This window comes from Piliocolobus tephrosceles, chromosome 16, assembly GCF_002776525.5.
Source record: "Piliocolobus tephrosceles isolate RC106 chromosome 16, ASM277652v3, whole genome shotgun sequence".
In the NCBI taxonomy this organism is placed as follows: domain Eukaryota; kingdom Metazoa; phylum Chordata; class Mammalia; order Primates; family Cercopithecidae; genus Piliocolobus; species Piliocolobus tephrosceles.
In genome coordinates this window covers 39,234,943-39,259,298 of record NC_045449.1, presented here as the reverse complement: position 1 = coordinate 39,259,298, position 24,356 = coordinate 39,234,943, and the positions used below count along the sequence as shown (strand labels likewise).

The 24,356-nt window shown below is 40.3% G+C and overlaps 1 protein-coding gene across 7 annotated transcripts in view; it reads left to right on the top strand.

The window, feature by feature from the left end:
- Positions 1 to 24,356, top strand: part of TOM1L1 (target of myb1 like 1 membrane trafficking protein) — a 58,687-nt gene that overhangs the window by 11,341 nt on the left and 22,990 nt on the right. For 6 of the 7 annotated variants that reach the window (XM_023204541.3, XM_023204543.3, XM_023204542.3 and 3 more), the window contains 5 exons: positions 1,010 to 1,159; positions 2,402 to 2,527; positions 3,284 to 3,388; positions 4,383 to 4,499; positions 18,634 to 18,767. In XM_023204541.3, the coding sequence (XP_023060309.1) occupies positions 1,019 to 1,159; positions 2,402 to 2,527; positions 3,284 to 3,388; positions 4,383 to 4,499; positions 18,634 to 18,767 (623 nt within the window). In that variant the 5' untranslated portion in view covers positions 1,010 to 1,018. The remainder of the gene's footprint in view (positions 1 to 1,009; positions 1,160 to 2,401; positions 2,528 to 3,283; positions 3,389 to 4,382; positions 4,500 to 18,633; positions 18,768 to 24,356) is intronic. The other variant, XM_023204539.3, reaches the window with a different exon arrangement.

Here is a 24,356-nt window from a genome sequence, read left to right as displayed (position 1 = left end):
TTTTCTTGTACCCACATCATCTTAGTTTAGGCCTTTTGTATATCATGCCTGAACTAGTGGGTTGCTAGTGGATCTTTCTGTCATTCCAGGTTTTCTTCTCCCTCCACTTGCCTTTGCAGAGTGCTGCCTGACAACCTATCCAGAATATTACTTTGCACACATTAACCTTTTCCTCAATTTCAGGGTAAAGGTGTGATGGTGACGAACTAACAGAGACCCTCCGTAACTTCTTAGTGCCTTCAAGATAATATCCATACCCTCTGCACTGCCACACAAACTTCTCTACAACCTGGACAGACTTTATCTACCCTATCTTTCCAGTGTCCCCAGTTTACCTTTATCAAGATGCCTCTGCTAGAGACAGACCAGAGTACTTATCTCCCCCTTCATAACTTACCCACTTTTCCACATTTATGTATTTTTCATACAATTTGTCTGGAATATAGCTCTATACTCATTTTTAACTGTTCTTAGCCATTTTGCAAAGCCCAGCTTCCAATTAGCCTTTTCCAAAAGTCTTGTAAGACCACCTAGCCCTAAATAATCACTCTTGCCTATAAGGACCTATACCTAGGGTGACTGTGTAATTCATCATCCAAACCAGGACATTTCTGAAAGTGAAAGGGTGTGTCATCATTAATAAACAGGACATTGGGAATATACCTGTGCTACCCTGGGTAAACTGGGACAGATATTATTCCATCTGTAGCTCATATGTTTGGCCTGCACGTCCGTTCAGCATTTAGCATTTAGTACTCTGCATTGCTGTTAATTCCCTTTTGGATGTGCTGGGACTCCTCGATGAGTCTGTCCTCTAGACTGTTACATTATGCTCATACTTCCACATATCCCCAGAACCTAACATTTTGCCGTATATTTTAGTAGATACTAAATTGTGTTTGTTAATTAGTATGCTGGTGGAAATTATTATTTAGCAGTTTTTCCCTTACATTTTTAGGAGGTGGTTTTGCCAGATAAATATAATGTTTAATTTATTTTTCTAATTTAGCTTATTGACATGTGCGTGCAGAACTGTGGCCCAAGTTTCCAGTCTCTGATTGTGAAGAAGGAATTTGTTAAAGAGAATTTAGTTAAGCTACTGAATCCTAGATACAACTTGCCATTAGACATTCAGAATAGAATCTTGAATTTCATTAAGGTAAGTCTGTTGTATACCTCATGGGATGGTAAATTTCTAAGATTAGGGATTTCACAGCGTACCTCCTGATTGTTTCGCTTATCTTTTATATGTCTTGGATTGAGCCAGAAAAGCATTTTTACTATTTTTAGTTTCTGTGTAATAGTAAGTTTTTGGCATTGGATGGTACCCTTTTTCTGAAGATTTGTAGTCATTTCCCTACTTTCAGTTTCTATTTTATCTGTGTAAAATAGGAAAGACAATGATGTGTATGTTCATTTTGCAGGTTGGGAAACTGTTCCAGCTAACTGACTAGTTCAAGGTTACTTGGAAAAAGAGCTACTGATGTTGTTTTGGAATCTGTTACTTTTGGATTCAGAGCAACAAAAAACAATTGATAGTATATATCCTAGGGTTTCTTCAAGATTTTAAGGCATGGAAGTCTGATTTAAAATATTTTGGGCCAGGCGCAGTGGCTCATGCCTGTAATCCCAGCACTTTGGGAGGCCGAGGCAGGTGGATCATGAGGTCAGGAGATCGAGACCATCCTGGCTAACACAGTGAAACCCCGTCTCTACTAAAAATACAAAAAAAAAAAAAATTAGCCAGGCGTGGTGGCGGGCTCCTGTAGTCCCAGCTACTTGGGAGGCTGAGGCAGGAGAATGGCGTGGAGCCAGGAGGTGGAGCTTGCCGTGAGCTGAGATCGCGCCACTGCACTGCAGCCTGGGCAACAGAACAAGACTCTGTCTCAAAAAAAATAAAAAATAAAAATAAAATGAAATATTTTATATTTTCCTAGCCTTGGAAAATGAGCATTTTGCCCATGACATTCAAAAGTAGCTTTCTCTTTGAGTGGGGTACATAATTATTGATCTCTCATTTTCTATCAGGAGCTTAAGAATTGTGTTTTCAGCTGGGCGCGGTGGCTCACGCCTGTAATCCCAGCACTTTGGGAGGCCAAGGTGGGCGGATCACAAGGTCAGGAGTTCGAGACCAGCCTAGCCAACATAGCGAAACCCCGTCTCTACTAAAAAATACAGAAAATAAGGCAGGTGTGTTGGTGGGCACCTGTAATTCCCAGATACTCGGGAGGCTGAGGCAGGAGAATCGCTTGAACCCGGGAGGTGGAGATTGCAGTGAGCTGAGATTGTGCCATTGCACTCCAGCCCAGGCAATAGTGTGAGGAAAAAAAAAAAAAAAAAGAATTGTGTTTTGGTTTTGTTGCTGTTTTAACTCTGGAACTTTTTCATCTCTTGAATTCAGACTTGGTCACAGGGTTTCCCAGGAGGTATAGATGTAAGCGAAGTCAAAGAAATATACCTCGACCTGCTTAAGAAAGGCGTTCAGTTTCCTCCCTCAGAAGCAGAGGCTGAAACAGCAACACAAGAGGTAGGAGGCCTTTCTTTGACCCATGGAGAGTGTAGTAGTATATCACTTGGGTCTTTTCTCATTGCAGGAGACAACCCTAAATCCACTTAAGCTTAAAGAAAAAGATGAATTTATTAGAAGGATATTGCAATATCTCATAGAATAACCGAGACTTGGGATTTTGCTACTTAAAGTGTGAAAGTTTGTTTGGCTTGCTCCACCCTAGACTAATCAGAACCTCCCTTTTTACAAGATTTCCAGGTGTTTTCTCTGCACATTTACGTTGAGAAGCACTGGCCTAGAGCCTTGAGCTTTCACCTCACCACCCAAGGTTGGAGATGTGGCATTGACCCAAGGAGGGTCATTGATGGAGAAGGAGATGCCTTGTCAGCTATGGCTTAAAAAGACTTGACATGAATTGAGCTATCATTTGTTATTAACAGTCCAAAGAGAAGGCATCAATAATCTCACATGGCAGTTTATCACTTAAACCCTTGGTAAAAAAAAAAAAAAAAAAAAAAAGGCATTTTATTAAATTGTAAATGATAATTCTAATAGCCACCTTTTGTTGAATACCTGCTTTATTATGGGCGTCTCATTTGCTTAGCATTCTTCACAAAATGCTGGACGGGTTGTGTAGATGATGATTTACTCCAGGCAGATACCCTGTACACAGGACTTTGTTTGAGAGTGCTTGAGTTAGCTGAATGGAAAAAACTTGGCGTTAGGTGGCTATGTTAATTCACATAATAATATTACCATATTTTATACTCATAGACTGCTCAAATCTCATCAAATCCTCCAACATCTGTCCCTACTGCACCAGCTCTTTCTTCTGTAATTGCTCCAAAGAACTCGACTATTACATTGGTCCCAGAACAGGTAACAACAGCAATCACTGTATTTATTGATGTGTTTTCCTGATTTGTAAGCACCTTATATACAGTTTGTCCTTTCTGGTTAACGACATGGAGATGTAGGTACATTTATTTTACAGAGGAAGAGACTGAGGCTTAGTCATACTATGTGACTTATAGTTCAGTTCCCAGAAGGATTAATCCCATTGGTTCTGTCTACTTCCAAAGCCCAACTTTGTAAGAGTTGTGCTTGCCTAGTGGCTTTCATGGCTTTGTGGAGCCTTGACTGTGGACTGGATCTAGTGTCCATCAGCTAATTCCTGTTACTTCTGGTAGGACTGTCACATATTTCAGAGAGTTTTGTAAATGGTAGTCTTATTACTTGTATTTATTATGCCAACTGAATTGTATTTACTTCTTTGCGTATATCAGTTTGTCCAAGGTACAGATAAGCAATTATTGTATGAAGCCCATTTCCATTCCGCTGTAAAGGAGCTATAATTGAAGACTTTGTATTATTTTTTTCTTATATAAAAATTCATGTGACTAATTCCTCTTAGAATTTAATACAGGAAAAAGTGTTTCTTTATTCTTTCTTCTTTAATACCGTGAGAACTAGATAACTCTCATTTGTTTTTCTTTTATCCTGTTGGTTGCCAAGAAACTTAGGATAACTTTTGCCATTTTATCCGGGTTTCTGGTACCTTCTTCTGCTAGGTACCTAGTACTTCTCCCCTCTCCATATTGGGTTCTAACCTTTTTTTTTTTTCCTTTCATTTCTAAAATTCCTAAAGCATATTTTGAGGTTTATTACAAGAGATCTCAAGTCCTTTTAGAAGGTGACAAGGTATACATTGTAAAATAACTGTGTGTATATTTATATGAAATTAAATTTAAGTTTGAAAATATTAAATTTTGCAGAAGTATTTTTTCTTCCAGCAAATGTCCCATGGGGGCAGGAAACAAGGTAGTTATTCTCTGTGTGTCACACTGACTAGTGATTGTGTTGCTCTCTACAGATTGGAAAATTGCACAGTGAATTGGATATGGTGAAAATGAATGTGCGAGTGATGTCCGCCATATTGATGGAGAATACTCCTGGGTCTGAAAACCATGAAGACATAGAGCTTCTGCAGGTGTTGTACGATTTCAGGGACAATCAGTCAAAGTGTCTCTTAAAGTTATTCTCTAAATTCTGAGCTTTGGAGATGGAAGACACCTTAATATTGTCTAGTACGTCCTCCTACATCCTGATTTCAATTGATTTCTAAACTTAACAAAAATATCCAAGAATGACTTTGTCAGAAATGCAGTAGTGACTTAGACATGGATCTTAGCCTCTTGCAACAAATAATTTATTATAAGTTATAACCTTGGTCATGTACAATCCTCTAGTTGTTTTAAGTATGTAAAAATTGCCTCTATTTTCATCCATTCAGCAAACATTGAGTAATTGTGATATAGGAAGGGATGTAGAAATGAGGAGGAGGCTGTTCTAGTCCTTAAGAATTTATGCCTAATGAGCAAGATTGGTTTGTAAACAACAAACATAAAGAAGTATTATAGATACTGTAATATAAATTTGTTCAGTGTATGGTGGAATCATGGGTGGGCAGGAGGAGAGATGTGAGGTTTTTAGGAACGGTCTAGATGGAGGCAGTGCTTGAGCTGTAGAGGAACAAGTAGACAGGGCATTTGGACCTGCATGAGTAGTTCTACAGCCCTCTTATGCCTTCTGCTATGTCTCTGTATACATATACTGTATACATATTTTTATATGTATACATATAAAATGTATACATACTCTGTATACATATTTTTCCCTCTACTGGTTTGCTCTTCTAATTATTTTAAATTTTAAAACTTATTAATTTTAGAAGCAGTTAGAGAAAAAAATCAGTTTCTAGTTTCTAAGTCCCTTTGTTGTTAAGAAGCTTAAGATATTTTTACTTTTCTCAGATACCCACTCCCCACTTCTCATGTGTTATTTTTCCTTTAACTTCTTAGATTGTTAGTAAATAACTTTTTCCGTGCTCATTTCTTATTTGGGAAACAAAAAAACATTGTAAAAATTTTCCCAACAATGTTTCTTATATACCACTGCTATCCTGAATAGTTTGTTTTCTCCTTGCTGAAGTACACCTATGTTGGTAAACTTTGGTGCAAACTTTGAGTGCTTGCATATCCAAAAATGTCCTTTGATTGTCATGTTAAATGCAGGTTAGTTTAGCTAGATATAAAATTCTAGGCACAAAATTCTTGTTCTTCAGGCCTTTGAAGATACTGCTTCATTATTCTTTTACACCCACTAATGCTGATAGAAGTATTATATTATTCTGCTTCTTAGTCTTTTGGTTTATATTTTTTTCTAGTTGCATTTGTTATTTCTCTACTTTAATATTTCAGAAATTTTACTGTTCCCTATCAAGAGATATATGTACATGTGTGTGCAGATGTTTGTTTTCCTTACTTATCCTACTTAGTAGATGATAGGCTTTTTTGCCTTACTGACTCATGTGTATTTTTAATTCCAGGAAATTCTCAGCTCCTACTTTAAATATTGCCTTTCTACCATTCTTTCTATTCTCTTCTTATGGAACTTTTTTAAGATGATGAAACTTCCAGTTGGATTCATTTGTCTCTTAACATTTCTTTTATACTTTTCATCTCTTCATTCTAAGTTCTTGGATAATTTCTCTGTTTAATGTATTTCTCTAAAACTTGTACATTGGGTTGCTTATTCAGTCCTTCTAATAAATGTTTCAACAGTTTATTTTTATTTAAAAATATATACTTTAAAAATATTTACTATGTACAAATATGTATATAATGTTAAAATATTTTTAAAATATGTTGGATTTTTGTAATAGTTCTTTCATTTCATGGTTCTACTTTTCTTTATCTTTCCAAGAATAATAATTATATTTAATACTGCTTTTTTGTTTCTTCTGTGGATTCTGCAGATTTTTTTGTTGGTCTTTTTAATTTGCATTTCTCCAGTGTTCAGCTGGATTGCTGTTAGCTCAGTTTTGGGTGAGACTCTCTGCCAGCTGCTCTGCATTCTCTGCTGACCCAGCTCACCCATGCTGAAGGGAGAATGTAATTGCTACAGCTGTGCTTGATAATGTTTTCAGAGTATGGTATAGCAACATGCGATGATGCTGTTTGGGACCCATTTATGGCTGGTCTTCTGGATTATGTATTCTCTATTTTTTTTTCCTGAATGCTACTAACACCTAGAAATAATACCCTATCCCTCTGTCCTAATTCATTGCTTCCACCTGGAAACATTACTCCTTTCTCAGCTATGTGGTCTTAAATGAGGGAAGGGGCATGAGCAGGGGTTGTCTTGCCTGGTTATTTCACTGCTATACCTCAACCAATCTGTTAGAGCCCCTTGTGCTTCTTGGCTTCTGGCTTTTAGGCATGGAGCACCCTTCATATTCCTTCCATGTTCTAGGCAGTACTCATTGTGGGCAACCTTGAATATCCTGAATTGTCCTGTCCTCTAATTCAAGCGTTAGCAAACTGTGGCCTATGGGCCAAAACTGGGCCTTGCTCTCTTTTGTGCTGTCTCCAGGCTCAGAAGCGTTTTTTAAAGGGTTGTTTAAAAAATAATAAAAACAAATAAAAAAACCAGAGGTCGTTTCTCCTATATCCATGCAAGCCTATACCCAGAGACCACTGGGGACTCAGATATTCCTCTTAAGGAACTCATTGCCATGCCCCACCCCAACGTTAATGGATGTGAATTTGTGGTATCGCTCAGGTGTGTAGGGATGAGAAGAGGATGTAAACCACAACGTGGGAGTATAAAGTTCCAGGTGAGGTAAGAGCTGACCTGTACAGGTAATGGAGGATTATGCCATGCCAAAGAGTGGGCTTGACCAGGCTGACAGAAGGGAGCTGTTGAAAGGGTATAAGCTGAGGGGCTACATAACCAGGTCAGATTTTAGAAAAATCCTTCTGGTGGTGTTATGATGATAAATTCTCAGGAAGCAAGACAAGACTCTAGAAAACAAGAGAGTATTTCTCATTGGTTGTATGCTGTGTTCTGTGGGTAGAAAGTGGCATCTTTGGTCAAATACGTTTGCAAAACCAATTGTCTACTGTATTTCTCCTCTTGGAGGTGCATAAAGTTCACTGATATAGCTAAGAGTCTTTGTTTAACCCAACATTTGTTAACTTATTTAACTAAAGAATCCCAATTTGCCAAATATCTGCTGATATTCTGCAGAACATCAGAGTAGTACACTTTGAGAAATAAATCAATATTTTGGATCAGTGGCTTTAAGTATATTATTTTTGGAATATCTTAGGAGAATTAAAACATTTTGCTAAGGATCCTTGGGGTTCTTGACCTTAGGCAAGTCATTTACTACCAATGGACTTAGTTTATGTATCAAATGAAGAGCTTAGATGACAGCCAGAGTAATATTAAATACATCCTCTTTATATGGGATGTAAAAAGGAAAATTCATCATTAAATAGATTTCAAATGTAGTAGTCCATAATGGAGGCTTTTCCAGATATAAACTTTTTAACTCATGATATTATCACATGTGTTAAACTAAAATTGAAAAATTAAATATCAAAGTAAATGGATATGTGGCAGATAATATTTTTTTAAACGGCCACAGCAATATTTCTAGTTCCACCTGGTCTTCCTGGGCCTTTCAGAGCTCAAAAATGAAATGATTTATGACTTTTTATCTCATATTCTCATCCATCTGTGGCATACAATCCTTCAGTAAACATACACTGAAACATTTCATTTAAATATGTGAATCCAGTTTTATATTTTATTCCAATCTGAAGTGCCTTTTTTGTCTCAGAGTGTTTGGGTGCAGATGTTTGGTTGAATTTTGCAAGGATAATACTAATTTGTTGGTTGCTGTTTTAATGCCAGAGCTCAGGGCTGTGTTTTGCCTTGAATAGTAAAGAGTCTTAGGTTATAAATCAACATGAGAATACTACTCATGGCCAATTCAAATTGAATAGGTTCTGGCAGGGGATCAATTTGTTTATAGAGACTATTGAATGTGGAATGTTATTTTTCTTTGTGTGCTTTTTGTTAGTGACATATAAAGATCTGGTGTGGGGAGTGCTATTCTTAATTTCTTTTGACAAATAATTAATTTGTTTTTTACGTCTAACTCCACTATGGTTGATCTGAAATAATTCAATTAAATCGTCTGTGGAGAAAAAGGACAAGAAGTTTATCTGATTTAGGAATTTCAGAATGAAATCAGCAAAGATAGACTGTGGAGAAACAGAATTATTTTTTGGTGTTTTTGTTTTTCTATTCTTTTCCCCCCCCCCCCAACCTTATGTCATAAACAGAGAATTCTTTAGGGTGTACTTTTTCAAAGGTTTCTCACACCCATCTGACGGAGTCAGGTCAGTACAGTTAGAACCCCCAGATAATACTGGCTCCCTGGTCGGCTGCCCCCTTATAACTGCAGGGCCTTTTGGAGGCTTCAGCATAAGCCTAGGGAGTCATCAGCAGAGGTGGCACCCAGGTTGGGGGTCAGTGAGGGCCCACGGGCATACTCTGATAGAAGGAGTACAACTGTAAAGAAAGAATAAAAGTATTTGAAATCAGCTACGTGAACTGTAAAACAGGCATTTTTCTCCCCAAACCAAGTAATAATCACAATTTTTTTTTAGCTTGCCAAAATATATTTACATCCTCTTTCTTCCCCAAATCCCATTGAAATGACAGAAGAAATATGAAAATAAAAATAAACCCCAAGGATTACAGAAAAGGCTAAACTGACCATCAGGCCTCCAGAACAGTGAGACTATTCAGTGCCTGATAAAGCAGGTGGGATCAGACCAGCTCAGAGCTCACAGCCCCACCCAGGTGAAAGAGACCCTTCCAAAGGACTTTTCCCAGAAGCAGCCCATACTAACCTCAAAATCAGAGCAAGATTGAATAGGCCTTGGGCACTTACACACTCACATGGCGAGGAAAACAACTGTCCTCTGTCCTCTGCTGTCTGAGCCACTAACTCAGGAGCAGGGAACTTCCAGGGTGGCTGTCAAGGCCAGAAAAAAGGACTCTCCTCCAAATAACTGCTGGTTTCCAAAAGAATCTAGGAACCTCTGCAGTTAGAAGAAAAAGAATCAGCGCTCATTAGGATTTTTTAAACTTTGAAGGCAGGCAGCCTCATCCCTAGAGATGAGGATGTAGTAAGGCTGTTAGATTTCTCAGGAAAAATAAGTATTTTCACTTTCTCCACCAAGAACCGATGCTGACACACAATTTGGCTTGCCATCTGGCTTTGTGGGCCTGAGGTTTTTCTGATTCGCTGACTTTCATAGGGAGTAGTCATGTGGGGCTTCCACCTGAGTGTAGGAGGGGTTTTTGGTCCAGCTTCCCATCTTGTTGCACCCTGGGCTTTGTCTTTTGCATCTGCTAAGAACTCTACTGGAGATTGGCAGATAAGTGCCTTGTGAACCATTGTTCCTTTCTTGCTGCTTGAGTCTTTAGATCTTACTTGGTTTTGAGCCTTTGAGGATTTCTCATGCTCTCTTGAAAGTGTAGGCACAAATGTTAAAATATTTTTAATATCTAGCATTTTTAGGTGTTTTGTTATGAGAAAGCTTTTCAGGATATTGAGTACAGTGCTGTACAAAAAAAACAACAGAAATTCTATGTAGCATTTTTTAAATTGGGGCAAAATTCATATCACATAAAATTAACCATTTTAAAGGGTACAATTAAGTGGCATTTATGTACATTCAGGGCCAGGTGTGGTGGCTCACACGTGTAATCCCAGCACTTTGAGAGACCAAGGCAGGTGGATCACTTGAGGTCAGGAACTCGAGACCAGCCTGGCCAACATGTGAAACTTTGTCTCTACTGAAAATACAAAATAAACCGGGCATGGTGGTGGGCGCCTATAATCCCAGCTACTCGGGAGGCTGAGACATGAGAATGTCTTGAACCCAGAGGTTGCAGTGAGCAGAGATCGCGCCACTGCACTCCAGCCTGGGCAACAGCAGGAGGCTCCATCTCAAAAAATAAAAATAAAATAAATATACATTCATTGTAACTACAGTTAACCCTTGAACAACACATAGCAGTTATGAGCACTGATCCCACAATGTAGTTGAAAATTCATGTATAACTTTTGATTTCCCCAAAACTTAACTACTAATATCCTGTTGACCAGAAACCCTATCAATAACATAAACAGTCAATTAACACATATTATGTATGTCATATACATATGTGAGTATTCTTAAAGTAAGCTAGAGAAAAGAAACTGTTATTAAAAATTGTAGGCTGGGCATGGTCGCTTATGCCTGTAATCCCAGCACTTTGGGAGGCTGAGGCGGGAGGATCACAAGGTCAGGAGATTGACACCATCCTGGCTAATACAGTGAAACCCCATCTCTACTAAAAAATACAAAAAATTAGCCAGACGTGGTGGGCACCTGTAGTCACAACTACTCGGGATGCTGAGGCTGTAGAATGGTGTGAACCCAGGAGGCAGAGCTTGCAGTGAGCTGAGATTGCGCCACTGAACTCCAGCCTGGGCGGCAGAGTGCCACTCTGTCTCAAAAATAAAAAAAAAAAAGAAATAAACTTGTAAGGAAGGCTGGGCACAGTGGCTTACACCTGTAATCGTAGCACTTTGGGAAGCTGAGGCAGGAGGATTGCTTGCATCCAAGAGTTTGAGACCAGCCTGGGCAACATAGTGAGACTCTGTCGCTCCAAAAAAATAAATTAGCCAGGCATGGTGGTGCATGCCTGCAGTCCCAGCTACTGGGGAGGCTGAGGTGGGAGGATCACTTGAGCCCAGGAGGTCGAGGCTGCAGTAAACCGTGATTGCAGCATTGCTGGGCAACAGAGTAAGACCTTGTCTCAATTTAAAATTAAATTTAAAAATTCTTTAAGAAAATTATAAGGAAGAGAACATATATTTACTATTCATTAAGTGGACATAGGTCGTAAAGGTCTTGGTCTTTATCTTTTTGCTGAGTGGGCTGAGAAGGAAGAAGAAGAGAAATTGGTCTTGTTGTCTTGGGTGGCAGAGGCAGAAAACAATCCACCTCTCAGTGGAGCCATGCAGTTCAAACCCGTGTTGTTCAAGGTTCAACTGTATTTCCTCCATTTAATTCCAATACCTTTTCATTACCCCAAAAGGAAACCCCATGCTCATTAAGCAGCCCCTCCCCTTTCTGCCTTTCATCAGTTCCAGATAACTACCAATCTGGTTCTGTGTCTGTGGATTTACCTGTTCTGGACATGTCATATTTCGTATATGTGGAATCACTTAATATATGACTTTTTGTGTCTAGCATCTTTCACTTAATGTTTTCGAGGTTCATCCATGTTGTAGCATGTATCAGAATTTTATTACTTTAATGGCCTAATATTGTATATACCACATTTTATACATCAGTTCATTGGTAGACATTTAGGTTGTTTCCACCTTTGGCTATTGTGACTAATGCTGCTATGAACATTCACATACAGGCTTTTCTTTGAATACCTGTGTTCACTTCTTTTGAGTATCAGTCTAAGAGTAGAATTGCTGGGTCATATAGTAACTTTAACTTTTTGAGGAATTGTCAAACTCTTTTGCACAATGGCTGCACCATTGTATATTCTACTAGCAGTATGCAGTACTACTAGGATTCCAGATTCTCCACAATGAATACCTGTTATTTTCCATTGTGTGTTTTTTTAATGGCCCTCTGGTAGGTGTGAAGTGGTATCTCATTACGGTTTTGATTTTGATTTGTATTTGCATTTCCCTAATGACTAATGAAGTTGAGTGTCTGCATTATAGCTTTTTATTTTTTTCATTAATTATTTTATTTATTTATTTATTTGAGACAAAGTCTTGCTCTGTCGCCTAGGCTAGAGTGCAGTGGCGCGATCTCGGCTCACTGCAACCTCTGCCTCCCGGGTTCAAGCCGTTCTCCTGTCTCAGCCTCCTGAGTAGCTGAGGCTATAGGCGCCTGCCACCATGCCCAGCTGATTTTTGTATTTTTAGTAGAGACAGCGTTTCACTATGTTGGCCAGGCTGGTCTCAAACTTCTGACCTCAGGTGATCTACCTGCCTTGGCCTCCCAAAGTTGTATTATGGCTTTTTAAAAGGTAATTAGTCAGGCATGGTGGCAGGCGCCTATAATCCCAGCTACTCAGGAGGCTGAGGCGACCAGCTGCCCGGGAGCTTGAACCTGGGAGGTGGAGGTTGCAGTGAGCTAAGATCGCGCCACGGTACTCCAACCTGGTGATAGATTGAGACTACTTCTCAAAAAATAAAATAAATAAAATAAAATGTAAACCAGATCGTGTTATTTCTTGCTGGAAACCCTCCATTGGCTTCCCATTATACTTGGAGTAAAACCAAACCTCTCTACTCTGGCCACAGAGCCCTTCAAGTCATCTTTAGCCTACTTCTTTTTCCATGGTACATGCTTGCTAACCAACCTCCTTCCTATTCCTTGAGCACGCTGAGTTCATTCTTGCTGGGGAGCTGTTTCATCCCTGACTCACGCTTCCCCATCTTCAAATGGCTAGCCAGGCTGGCGTGCAGTGGCACGATCTCTGCTCACTGCAACCTCCGCCTCCTGTGTTCAAGTGAGTCTCCTCCCTCAGCCTCCCGAGTAGCTAGGACTACAGGCGCCTGCCACCATGCCCAGCTTTTTTTTTGTATTTTTGGTAGAGATGGGGCTTCACTATGTTGGCCAGGCTGATCTCGAACTTTTTCTTATCATTCTGATCTTAGCGTGTTACTCTCCTGAGAGGTCTTCTTTGACTCCCAGTCTAAAATTAGCCACTGTCCTATCACATCACCATTTATTCACCTGGCACTCACAGCGTCTGACACTTTTCTTGCGTGGTTGTCAGCTGTCTTTGCCTACTGGAATGGAAATGCCAAAAGGCTTGTCTTGTTCATTACCAGGTTCTGGCTCCCAGATTAGTGTCTAACATGATATAATCATTCAGTAAAAACAGAATCAATAGCTTTCTTCCCCTGGATTTTATGTGACTTAAAATTCAAATTTGTATTCTTGGTATGAGATGGGGACTTTACCTTCATTTATTTTTTCAATTTGATGGCGGGTTGTCCAATTAACATTCACTAACAATTCATGCCTTCTCCAATGGTTTTAAATGCCCCTTTATCATATATTGTATATTCTAATTCAAGGTTGTCTTCTAGAGACTATTCTCGTCCCTTGACCTATTTGTGCCTAACTTGGCATCATACTATTTTGATTACTCTAAAGATGTGTTTTCATGCTTTGTAGGGTATATTAGCAAAGAGATGACATACTTCATTTGGGTAATCTGAAGAAAGCTTAATCAAAATACTGTTTATTTAGTAAGATGTTATAAAGTTCAGGGAGACCACAAGGGCTTGATCACTACCCTGGATTATTAACTAATATCCCTGGATTATTAACTAATAATTACATAGGCAAGAAGAGGGCACTTTTGCCAGAACCTAGAGGAAAGAATAATGTGGAGAGGGCAGCCTTGAGAACAGTGGTGCCTTTGGTAGAAGGAGTGGAAAGAAAAAATGTCCAGACCTCATTCTCCTTCCTTCCTCCTGTTTCCTGCCAGCCAGCATGCCCGTTGGCTGAACACAGAAGCAAGAAGACAGGGGACCTGGTGATGTGATCCCTACAAGCCAGGCCCCAGGGCACAAGGTTAAGGCAGAAAGTGTGGACGGTGGATCTGGAGGGCCAAGGAAAGTTCTCCAGCAGAAAGGAAAAGCCTCCACTCAAAAATTTCTTGACTGCTCTTACACATATACTTCACCAGTGACCACAGTCTTATAATAGTTTATTATAAAACCAGCCTGAGGCTGGGTGCGGCAGAGCACGCCTGTTATCCCAGCACTTTGGGAGGCCAAGGTGGGTGGATCACCTGAGGTCAGGAGTTCGAGACCAGCCTGGCCAACGTGGTGAAACCCCGTCTCGACTAAAAGTAACAAAAATCAGCCAGGCGTGGTGGCATGCGCCTGTAGTTCCAGTCACTCAGGAGGTTGAGGCAAAGGTTGCAGTGAGCTGAGATGGCGCCACTGCACTCCAGCCTGGGTGACAGATTGAGACTCACTCTCAAAAAAATAAATAAATAAACCAACCTGTATACTTGGAACTTCTTCCTGTTTTGTCTGTTTATACTTACCTTCTAGTAGCTGTTCTGTTTCTTTGGAACCTATTCCATGTCTGTTTTCTTTCATCTGAAATCCCATATATGTACTTGGAATCCCCTTTCTGTTCCACCAACCCACACTGAACAATTAGATCCTGAAGCCCCACTAACCAAGAGGGTCTTGCTCTTTGTTAGATTCTTAGGCCGTAAAACCATTTTGCGCAGTAGACACATTTCCCCACCACTGTGTTGCTTGTAAACTTTAAACTTTTCATTAGGGGTGAGGACTGGATTTTCTTTAGTTTTCCGAAGTGGAACGTGATAATTCTGAGGCTCTGTGCAGTCTAACAACTGTTGTGATGAGTTAAAGGCAGCCACCTTGGCCGTAGGAATGAAGAGTTGCAACATGTGTTTTGTGTATTTGCTTTCTTGGTGTTATGCACTCAGCTTTGGGTCACCTTCTTATCTTGAATAGCTGACTTTTCCTGGTACCTCCCACTTTAATCTTATCTCTCTTTTTTTTTTGCCTAGCCTCAGTAAGACAAGAAGAGAATGCTCTAGTATTTAGAATAAAGGGAGCTCAGATTTTGAAATGACAACTAGAGAAAGCCTTACTCTAACTTACTGGAGAAATTTAAAATCAAGGGAATCTGAAATTGGATCCTATGAGGATTGTAACCAGTTGAAAAAAAAAAATTCCTGAGAATAGGAAAAAGAAAGCCATCCTCCCAGACCATTCTTGTCTTTACCATTCAGAAATGTGTAAGATATTAAGAGTAGAAGGGACTGTCAGCCTCTTTGAGTCCATCTCCCTTCCTTTGCAGATGAGGCTGCATATGCAGAAAGAATAATTGCCCACACCGCGACAAGTGGTGGAGCTGGAAGGAGAACTTCATTCTTATGAGCTTATGTTCTATCCATTAGACCAACTAGCTTCTTATTTTGAACCCAGGACTAACTTTCTATTATACCTGGCTAACCTATTGTGTTTTCCTGTGGGTATAGGAAGCAATTTGAAGGCAGCAACCAAGTCCTGTACTTTTTGCAGACACTGTTTTGTTGGAAAGAAGAGTTGGAAGGGCTTTAACATGTTAATGCTTTTCTTAAGGATTATGCTGACAATTTGTCATTTGACTGAAGCCTGTATAAGGAAAAAGAGACTATATAAGCAAGTTAAGCTGAAGAATGTTCAGTTTTAGAGTAAGTGGGGAGAGTATTTACTTTGAGCAGATAGAGACATTGGGGTTTCTTGCACTCTGAGTGGGGAATACTGGGATGAAGAAAATACGTTATGGGCTAATAATAGGGATATTGCCATACAGATAGTATTTCCAGAGACATTTTAAAGCAAACACATTTCTTCCTGTTTTGGCTCTTTCGAGATAGATATTCAAGCATTTTTGTGTTTCTTTTTATTGAGTTGCCCTCTGTTGGTCAATGTGGGATGACTATAGTTGGAATTGAAAGTGCAGAGGGATCTCCTTCCTTAATTCCTGAGTGCCCTATGGAGGAGTAAGAGCCATCTGCATCTCAGAAGAGGAATCTCTTAATGAGCTCCTTTTTGTTTTGCTCCAAAGACTTTTGAATTGATTGTTAAATTCACTTTAACTTAGAGGCTTGCCTTTGCTTTTATACTGTATAAAAGGAGACAATTCCAGGGTCTCCGTGATGGACATATGCACCAGCAGCTGTTGCTCTGTATTTTGACTTGCCCCCCCTGGCTCCCCACATCCACAGTCCTGCAAGTACCTGCTATGGGCAACTCTGACCTATCCTTTTGTCCATGGAGCTTGATCTCGGGTGTTTCCAGGTAGCTTGGCCCTCCTCTGAGACAGACATCAATTGCAAAGATCAGAGTGGGCTGGCTTTTGAAGAGGTTTTTCACATTCTGCTTTGCAGACCTGTTGAGATGTGCTATTCCTTTCATGTTTCCATTCCATCTGTCTCTTGAAAGGGCAAAGGGAGTGTCTTCATGTGACTGAGGGCTATTGATGTTGGCTTCAAATTCATTTCAATTAATTTCTACATTTTTGTCAGAGGTATCAGCCATTGAATTCCCTTGATCTTGACATTGCTCTAGCAAGGCTGCCAGTGAGCAACAAGAAGAACAATTTCTGTACACTCTGTAAAGCAAGAACAAAGGAAAAGTTCTCATTCATTCTGGGGGTTATATTAAATGCCATTCTTAATTCTTTCCTTTGTAGAAGATCGGATCCTGGATAATAGCGTATTACAGGATTGTATTCGTTATCTAGTTGAGCTTCTAGTGACACCTTGTCAAGCACCCATAATACATTTATTTACTACCGACTACCTCTGTATGCCAGACACTGTGGGGTTTCAATGACACCACTGCCAATTCTTACAACAACCTTACAAGATAGCTGTTTTCCTTGTATTATAGATGCAAAAAAACAACAAACAAAACAAAACAGCAACAACAAAACCTAAGGCTAAATTTTAGCCACATTTCCCCAAATTCCATAGCAGGCATATATATGGGAGATGTGTTTGGCATCTGAGTCCAAAGTTTTCTCTTTGCATTATACCAGGGGTATATAAAGGAGCCAAATCTAGCCTGCCACATATATCTGTTTTATTAGAAGATGGCCACACCCAGTTTTTTATATATTTTCCAGGGTTGCTTTTACACTATAGTGGCAGAGTTGAGTAGTTGCAGCAAAGACTAGATGGCCCACAAAGCAGAAAATGTTTACTGTGTGGAGCTTTAAGAACAACACTGTTGACCCCTACACTCTACTGTTCCTGAAGATGGCCCTGTGGTTGGCAAATGGGATGGTTTTTCTGGCTGCACATTGCAAGTCTAAAATCAGAAAGTCTATCATCTGTCTGACTCACCTTTTTTTTTCTCTTTATGTCATGTTGTCTTTTAAATATTTGTTGTTATGATTTTGTAGAGGTCTGCTTTTACCTCTGAGTCTAAACGCCAGTTAGTAATAGTTTGATTTATTTGTTGAGAGATTTCCTGTCAGCAGTCTTGTAATAGATTGTTTGAGATTCTGAATGGTTTCATGAAGCATACATACATTTTTCAGCAGATCTTTCTTTCTTGAGGGGAAAAAGTCAGCCGAAGTGATTGTGCAGTATTTAAGGAAGTTCTATTGCTTTCATTTTGAGAGAAGCAGCATCCCTGTGTTTTTGCCTGATGTTAATGTACTATTACACAGACAAACTCTAGCCAAGGTGGGATTGAGGAAATATTAATATCAGTTTTATGCACCTCGGGTTAATCAAAGGTGTGCCTGGAAAAAAAGTCAGTTGTAAGGCAGCAGTTCTTAAATATCAGTGTACATAAGAAACACTTTGGAGAGCTTGTTTAAAAAAAAATGTAGATTTTCAGACCCCCAGCCTGGAGATTCTGGATCAGTAAGTCTGACATAGATGGCTGTGATGCTTATGAGAAAAAAAAAAAAAAAAAAAAAAAAAAAAATGGGTTTGGGAGGTGGAATCATGGTTTAATGCAGTATTTCTAGGTAATCCAAATAAGGATATTCATGATTTGTTTGTTAATCCTGTTTTAGTTTGCCTCAAAATGCGATATAACTATAAACTTTAAATGTTTAAGTACAACATAACAAGAAAAAAATAATGCCACTGTAAATGTATTTTAACTACTTCTACTACCACTAATAATGCAATAACATTTTATGTTTATGCTTTATAGTTATAGAGCTCCTCATTACACACATCTCATTTCATTTTTATGTCAACCCTTGAGGTAGATGTGGCAAGGGGTATACTTTTCATTTATCAATGAGAAAACTGAGATTTTAAAAACATGTTTATTTAATTTATTTTTTTCTTCCCCAACATGGCACAACTAATAAGCACTACATTTAGAATTCCCATACAGCCTTTCTGGGTTTTAGTCCAGCATTATTTTCAATGTACCATATTCTTCTTCTGACACCTATTTTGATTTTTAAAGGAAAATATAATCAGTTGATGACTCACTGCCTTCCAATAGGAAGGATAAGCTGTTTATAGTTAAGTACTTTGGTAGTGCCCCACAGGCGACTTAGCGGTGGAGGTGACTGTAGGTATGCACAGATTGGTGAGTCAGATGTCTTTACAGAATGTTCCAAGTGTGGAATAAGAAATCTCTCTCCTTTCTTTGACAGAAACTCTATAAAACAGGTCGGGAGATGCAGGAGAGGATCATGGACCTGCTTGTGGTGGTGGAGAATGAAGATGTAACTGTTGAGCTAATTCAGGTGAATGAGGATTTGAATAATGCCATCCTTGGGTATGAGAGGTGAGCAGATCATGTACCCTCTTTACCCCTCTTCCATTTCTACTTTCACCACCAATTACTCAGCATTCTTATCAGAGTGCCTACAAGGAACCCCTCTTTCTAGATCCTCCATTCTCAATAGGAAAGGTATTGGCATGTGGGGTGGGACAGTTTTCCCTTGTGCGGCTCCTACTCAGTAAATGCCAGAGGTCTTTCTTCTAGTTAAAGTGACATTTCAGCCCAGCATGGTGGCTCCCACCTATAATCCCAGCACTTTTGGAGGCTGAGGCAGGAGGATCACTTGAGCCCAGGAATTCCAGACCAGCCCTGACAACATAGTAAGACCTTGTCTCTACAAAAAATAAAAAATACGGCTGGGTGCGGTGGCTCACGCCTGTAATCCCAGCCCTTTGGGAGGCCAAGGCGGGCAAATCATTTGAGGTCAGGAGTTTGAAACCAGCCTAACCAACACAGTGAAACCCCATCTCTACTAAAAATACAAAAAAATTAGCTGGGCATGGTGGTGCATGCCTATAGTCCCAGCTACTCAGGAGGCTGAGACAGGAGAATCTCTTGAAGGGGAGGTGGAGGTTGTGGTGAGCCAAGATCACACCACGGCACTCCAGCCCTGGCAACAGAGTGAGACTCTGTCTCAAATAAATAAATAAAAAATAAAAAAATTAGCTGGGTGTGGTGGTTCTAGTAGGTGCTTATAGCCTAGCTACTAGAGAGGCTGAGGTGGCAGGATAGCTTGAGACCAGGAATTTGAGGCTGTGGTGAGCTATGATCACATCACTGCACTCCAGCCTGTGTGATGGAGTGAAATCCCACCTCTAAGAGAAATAATTTAAAAATGACATGTTCAGACACCCTTAGGGGCACTGTTTCTGTTGAGAATTACTGGGAATCTCTACTTGCACAGTGACTGTATTTCTAATCAGCTGATAAAGAATGAGACCAGTCTGACATAAGGGAAAGAGGTGAACAGGCCTGGATTCAAATCTAGCTGATGATTTTGGATAAGTTGCATAACTTTTCTAAGATTTAAGTTTTTTTCTTTCTTTTTTTTGATGTATTAAATAGGATAATAATACCTTTCTAGAGGGTTGGGCTTTTTTGAGGATTAAATGAGATAATATATATGAAAACACCTAGTAGAGTGCTAGCACATTGACATCCATTAAATAGTAATTTCTTCTCTTCCTTTGCACCAGTGTCCCATTTAACCTTTAAATTTATTGACTAGGTTTTTCTTGCCACTTATCTTGAGTGAATTAAGAGCAGTAGCTGTGGACCAAGAATGGTGGTGCACACCTGTAATCCCAGCACCCTGGGAGGCTGAGGTGGGTGGATTGCTTGAGCTCAGGAAGTTTGAGACCAACCTGGGCAACATGGTGAAACCCCATCTCTACCAAATAATTACTAAAATTAGCTAGGCATGGTGACACACGCCTTTAGTCCCAGCTACTTAGGAGGCTGAGGTGGGAGCATCTCTTGAGCCCAGGAGGCAGAGGTTGCAGTGATCCAAGATCGTGCCACTGCACTCCAGCCTGGGTAACGGAGTGAGACCCTGTCTCAAAAAAGAGAAACATAAAAACCAGGAGCTATGAAATGGTAGTGTCTTTCCTTTACTGTCTCATATTTACTGTGTATTCACAGAAGGGCATCGACTGAAGATGTAAGCCTAGGAACCATGCTTCCTTTCTTTCTTTTTCTCTTTTTTTTTTTTTTTTTTTTTTTTTGGGTTGGGGTGCCTAGGCTGGACTGCAGTGGCACGATCTTGGCTCACTGCAACCTCCACCTTCTGGGTTCAGACAATTCTCCTGCCTCAGCCTCTCAAGTAGCGGGATTACAGGCACACACCATCATGCCTGTGTAGTTTTTGTATTTTTAGTAGAAACAGGGTTTCACCATGTTGCCCAGGCTGGTCCTGAACTCTTGACCTCAGGTGATCCACCCTCCTCGGCCTCCCGAAGTGCTGGGATTACAGGCGTGAGCCTCCTCGCCTGGGTACCATGCTTTCTTTCTTAGCACTGAAGAAACTCACAATTGTTACTCTTGTTTTCTGTGGAACACATTTTTATAAACAAAAAAATACCCAAGGAAAACCACATCGTTTTCAGTACAGTGCTCCTTCTGGCTTTCATTTTGGAGAATTCTATTGCAAACCATAAGACCGCTGCCTAAAGGCTTCCTCCCAGGGAGAACTTGTGTTTATTTGGTCTAGCTCTCAGGAGATTGGATTACTTCTATGAACAGCTTGTTCTGACTAGGCTTTGAACCGTGTGTGCCAGAACAACTGTGAAACACTTACGTCCTAAGATTCAGAGAGAAACTCTTGCCTCTAGAAAAGATACTTGTCTCCTAGTTTTCTCTGGCTGCTGTCACAAATTACCACAAACTTAGTGGCTTATCCTGTTTTATCTACTTTTGGATGCTCCAGAGGAGAATCCATCTTCCTACCTTTTGCAGCAGCTAGAGGCTGTTCACTTTCCTTGGCTCATGGCCCCTTTTCTCCATCTTCAAAGCCAACAGTGTCTAGTTCAGGCCTGATTGTATCACATCACTCTTACTTCCACTTCTGCCTCTCTCTTCCACCTTTAAGGACCTTTATAACTACACTGGGCTCATCTGTACATTACCGGATAATCTCCCAATTAAGGGCAGCTTACTAATCCAAAAGTATCTGAGACAGGTCTCAATGAATTTAGAAAGTTTATTTTGCCAAGGTTAAGGATGCACTTGTGGCATAGCCACAGGAGGTCCTGACAACATGCACCCAAGGTGATGGGGGCACAGCTTGGTTTTTTGTTTTGTTTTGTTTTGTTTTTTGAAAGAGTCATGCTCTGTCACCAGGCTGCAGTGGAGTGGCACAATCTCGGCTCACTGCAACCTCCGCCTCCTGGGTCCAAGCGATTCTCCTGCCTCAGCCTCCTGAGTAGCTGGGACTACAGGTGCACGCCACCACGCCCAGCTAATTTTTGTATTTTTAGTAGATACAGGGTTTCACTATGTTGGCCAGGATGGTCTCAATCTCTTGACCTCATGATCTACCCACCTCAGCCTCCCAAAGTGCTGGGATTACAGGCACGAGCCACTGCATCCGGCCATCCACAGCTTGGTTTTATACATTTTCGGGAGACATGAGACATCAGTCAATATGTGTAAGATGTCCATTGGTTCCATCTAGAAAGGTGGGACAACTCAAAGCAGGGAAGGTGATAAGTAGATAAGCGACAAATGGTTGCATTTTTTTGAGTCTTTGATAAACCTTTCACAGAATACACAATTTACATGTGAGAAGGGGCTAGAGGAATAGTCACTCATACCTTAGTCTGGCTCAGTGAATTTGCATTTCTACATAAGCAGTAGGGCAGAGGACTCAGAGTTCTGTCCTTTGTCCTGTACTTGTGAAGGTAAGCTATCAGTTTATATTGCCAAGGTGAGATTCAACAGAACTGTTTTAGGGTAAAGATCTTGAGGCCCACAAGGAGTTTTCTCTTGGGCAAATTGTGAGAGAGGTAGGTAGCCTTTTATCTTTGTAGCTATATTAGTTAGGAATAAAATTTGCCTGAGGCAGTTCCCAGCTTGACTTTTCCCTTTGGCTTAGTGATTTTGGGGTCCTGAGATTTATTTTCCTTTAACAGTAGCAAACTTCATTCTTTTTTCAACCTTTACTTTCCCCTTGCCATGTAACCTAACATATTCAGTGGTTGTGTTGACTAGGATGTGGGTACCTTTGTGAGGGTGGGCGTTACTCTACCTATCACAGCCCACGCTCTGGCCCCTAAAGATTCATATCCATCCACTTGCACAATATATTCACCCTATTCCAACATCCCCCAAAGTATTACATCCAGGGAATAGTTGCGCAAATAAAGAAACTGAAATTTGTCACTCAGGGCTTGATCTAGGAAAGTTGTTCATATCCAGCACATAACTGACTAGAACACAAGAAGCTAAAGTTATAACTAGATGGATTTTTTTTTTTTTTTTTAAGATGGACTCTTGCTTTACTGCTCAGGCTAGAGTGCAGTGGCATGATCTCAGCTCACTGCAACCTCTGCCTCCCAGGTTCAAGCGATTCTTCTGTCTCAGCCTCCCTGGTAGCTGGAATTACAGACATGCACCACCACACCCAGCTCATTTTTGTATTTTTAGTCGAGATGGGGTTTCGCCATGTTGCCCAGGCTGGTCTCAAACTCCTGACCTCAAGTGATCCACCTGTCTCGACCTCCCAAAGCGCTGGGATTACAGGCATGAGCCACAGTTCCCGGCTTAACTAGGTGGAATTTAAAAGCACATGTTTTTGGAAAATCATTAAACTGTGTGCGCAGATTCTGTCACGCGCATCCCTGTGAAGAGACCACGAAACAGGCTTTGTGTGAGCAATAGAGCTGTTTATTTCACCTGGGTGCAGGCGGGCTGAGTCAGAAAAAGGAGTCAGCAAAGGGGGTTAGGGGTGACGCAGTTTTATAGGATTTGGGTAGGTAGTGAAAAATTACAAAGGGGGTTGTTCTCTGGAGGGCAGGGGCAGGAGTCACAGGGTACTGAGTGGGGGAGCTTCTGAGCCAGGAGAAGGAATTTCACAAGGTAATGTCATCAGTTAAGGCAGGAGTTAGCCATTTTCACTTCTTTTGTGATTCTTCAGTTGCTTCAGGCCATCTGGATGTATACCTGTAGGCTTGGGCTCAGAGGCCCATTCAGTATAAACTTACACTTTAAAGTGTTTGGGATCATGAAATCAAATTGTCTTAACAGTGATACTGTATGTTTCTAAAGCAAATCTCAGTTTGCAAAGCATTTCCACATTCATCCACCTGTGCTATCTAGTTTTGCCCCTGAAAATAACTTTCTGAGGAAATAGTTCAAATGTTATTCCCTCTTAGCAGCTGGGGGACCAAGGTTCAGGAAGTCATCTCCTTAGTCATGTAGCTACAAGGTACTAACACTGACACTTGAACCTTGGACTTCTGCCTTCAATTTCTCTGGTCTTTTACCTTTATACTCCTTTACTCTCAGTGGACAAACAATGTAAAATTAAATCAGAGTTGTAGAAGGTCAATTTTTTGGTATGTATTAAGTATCTTATAAAAATACACAGTGAAATAGTGAAAATACTTTAAATATATTTGAATATTTTGGAAAATTACTTATAATGGCAAAATAGAAAACAAAAATTGCTAATAGTAAGAGTGGTTAAAGGTGTGATAGATTCATAAGGTAAAATATAGCCATTAAAAATTGTATTTCAGCTAGAAAAATTCTCACAGCATAATCAAATTAGGATACAGAATTATGTAAAGTATCATTTTAACTAAGTTTAAAAATAGATGCACTTATAGATGAAATACTGGAATAATGTTAGTAGATTTAACAATTTCTGGGTAGGGCCGGGCGCGGTGGCTCAAGCCTGTAATCCCAGCACTTTGGGAGGCCGAGACGGGTGGATCACGAGGTCAGGAGATCGAGACCATCCTGGCTAACACCGTGAAACCCCGTCTCTACTAAAAAATACAAAAAAAAAACGAGCCGGGCGAGGTGGCGGGCGCCTGTAGTCCCAGCTACTCCGGAGGCTGAGGCAGGAGAATGGCGTAAACCCGGGAGGCG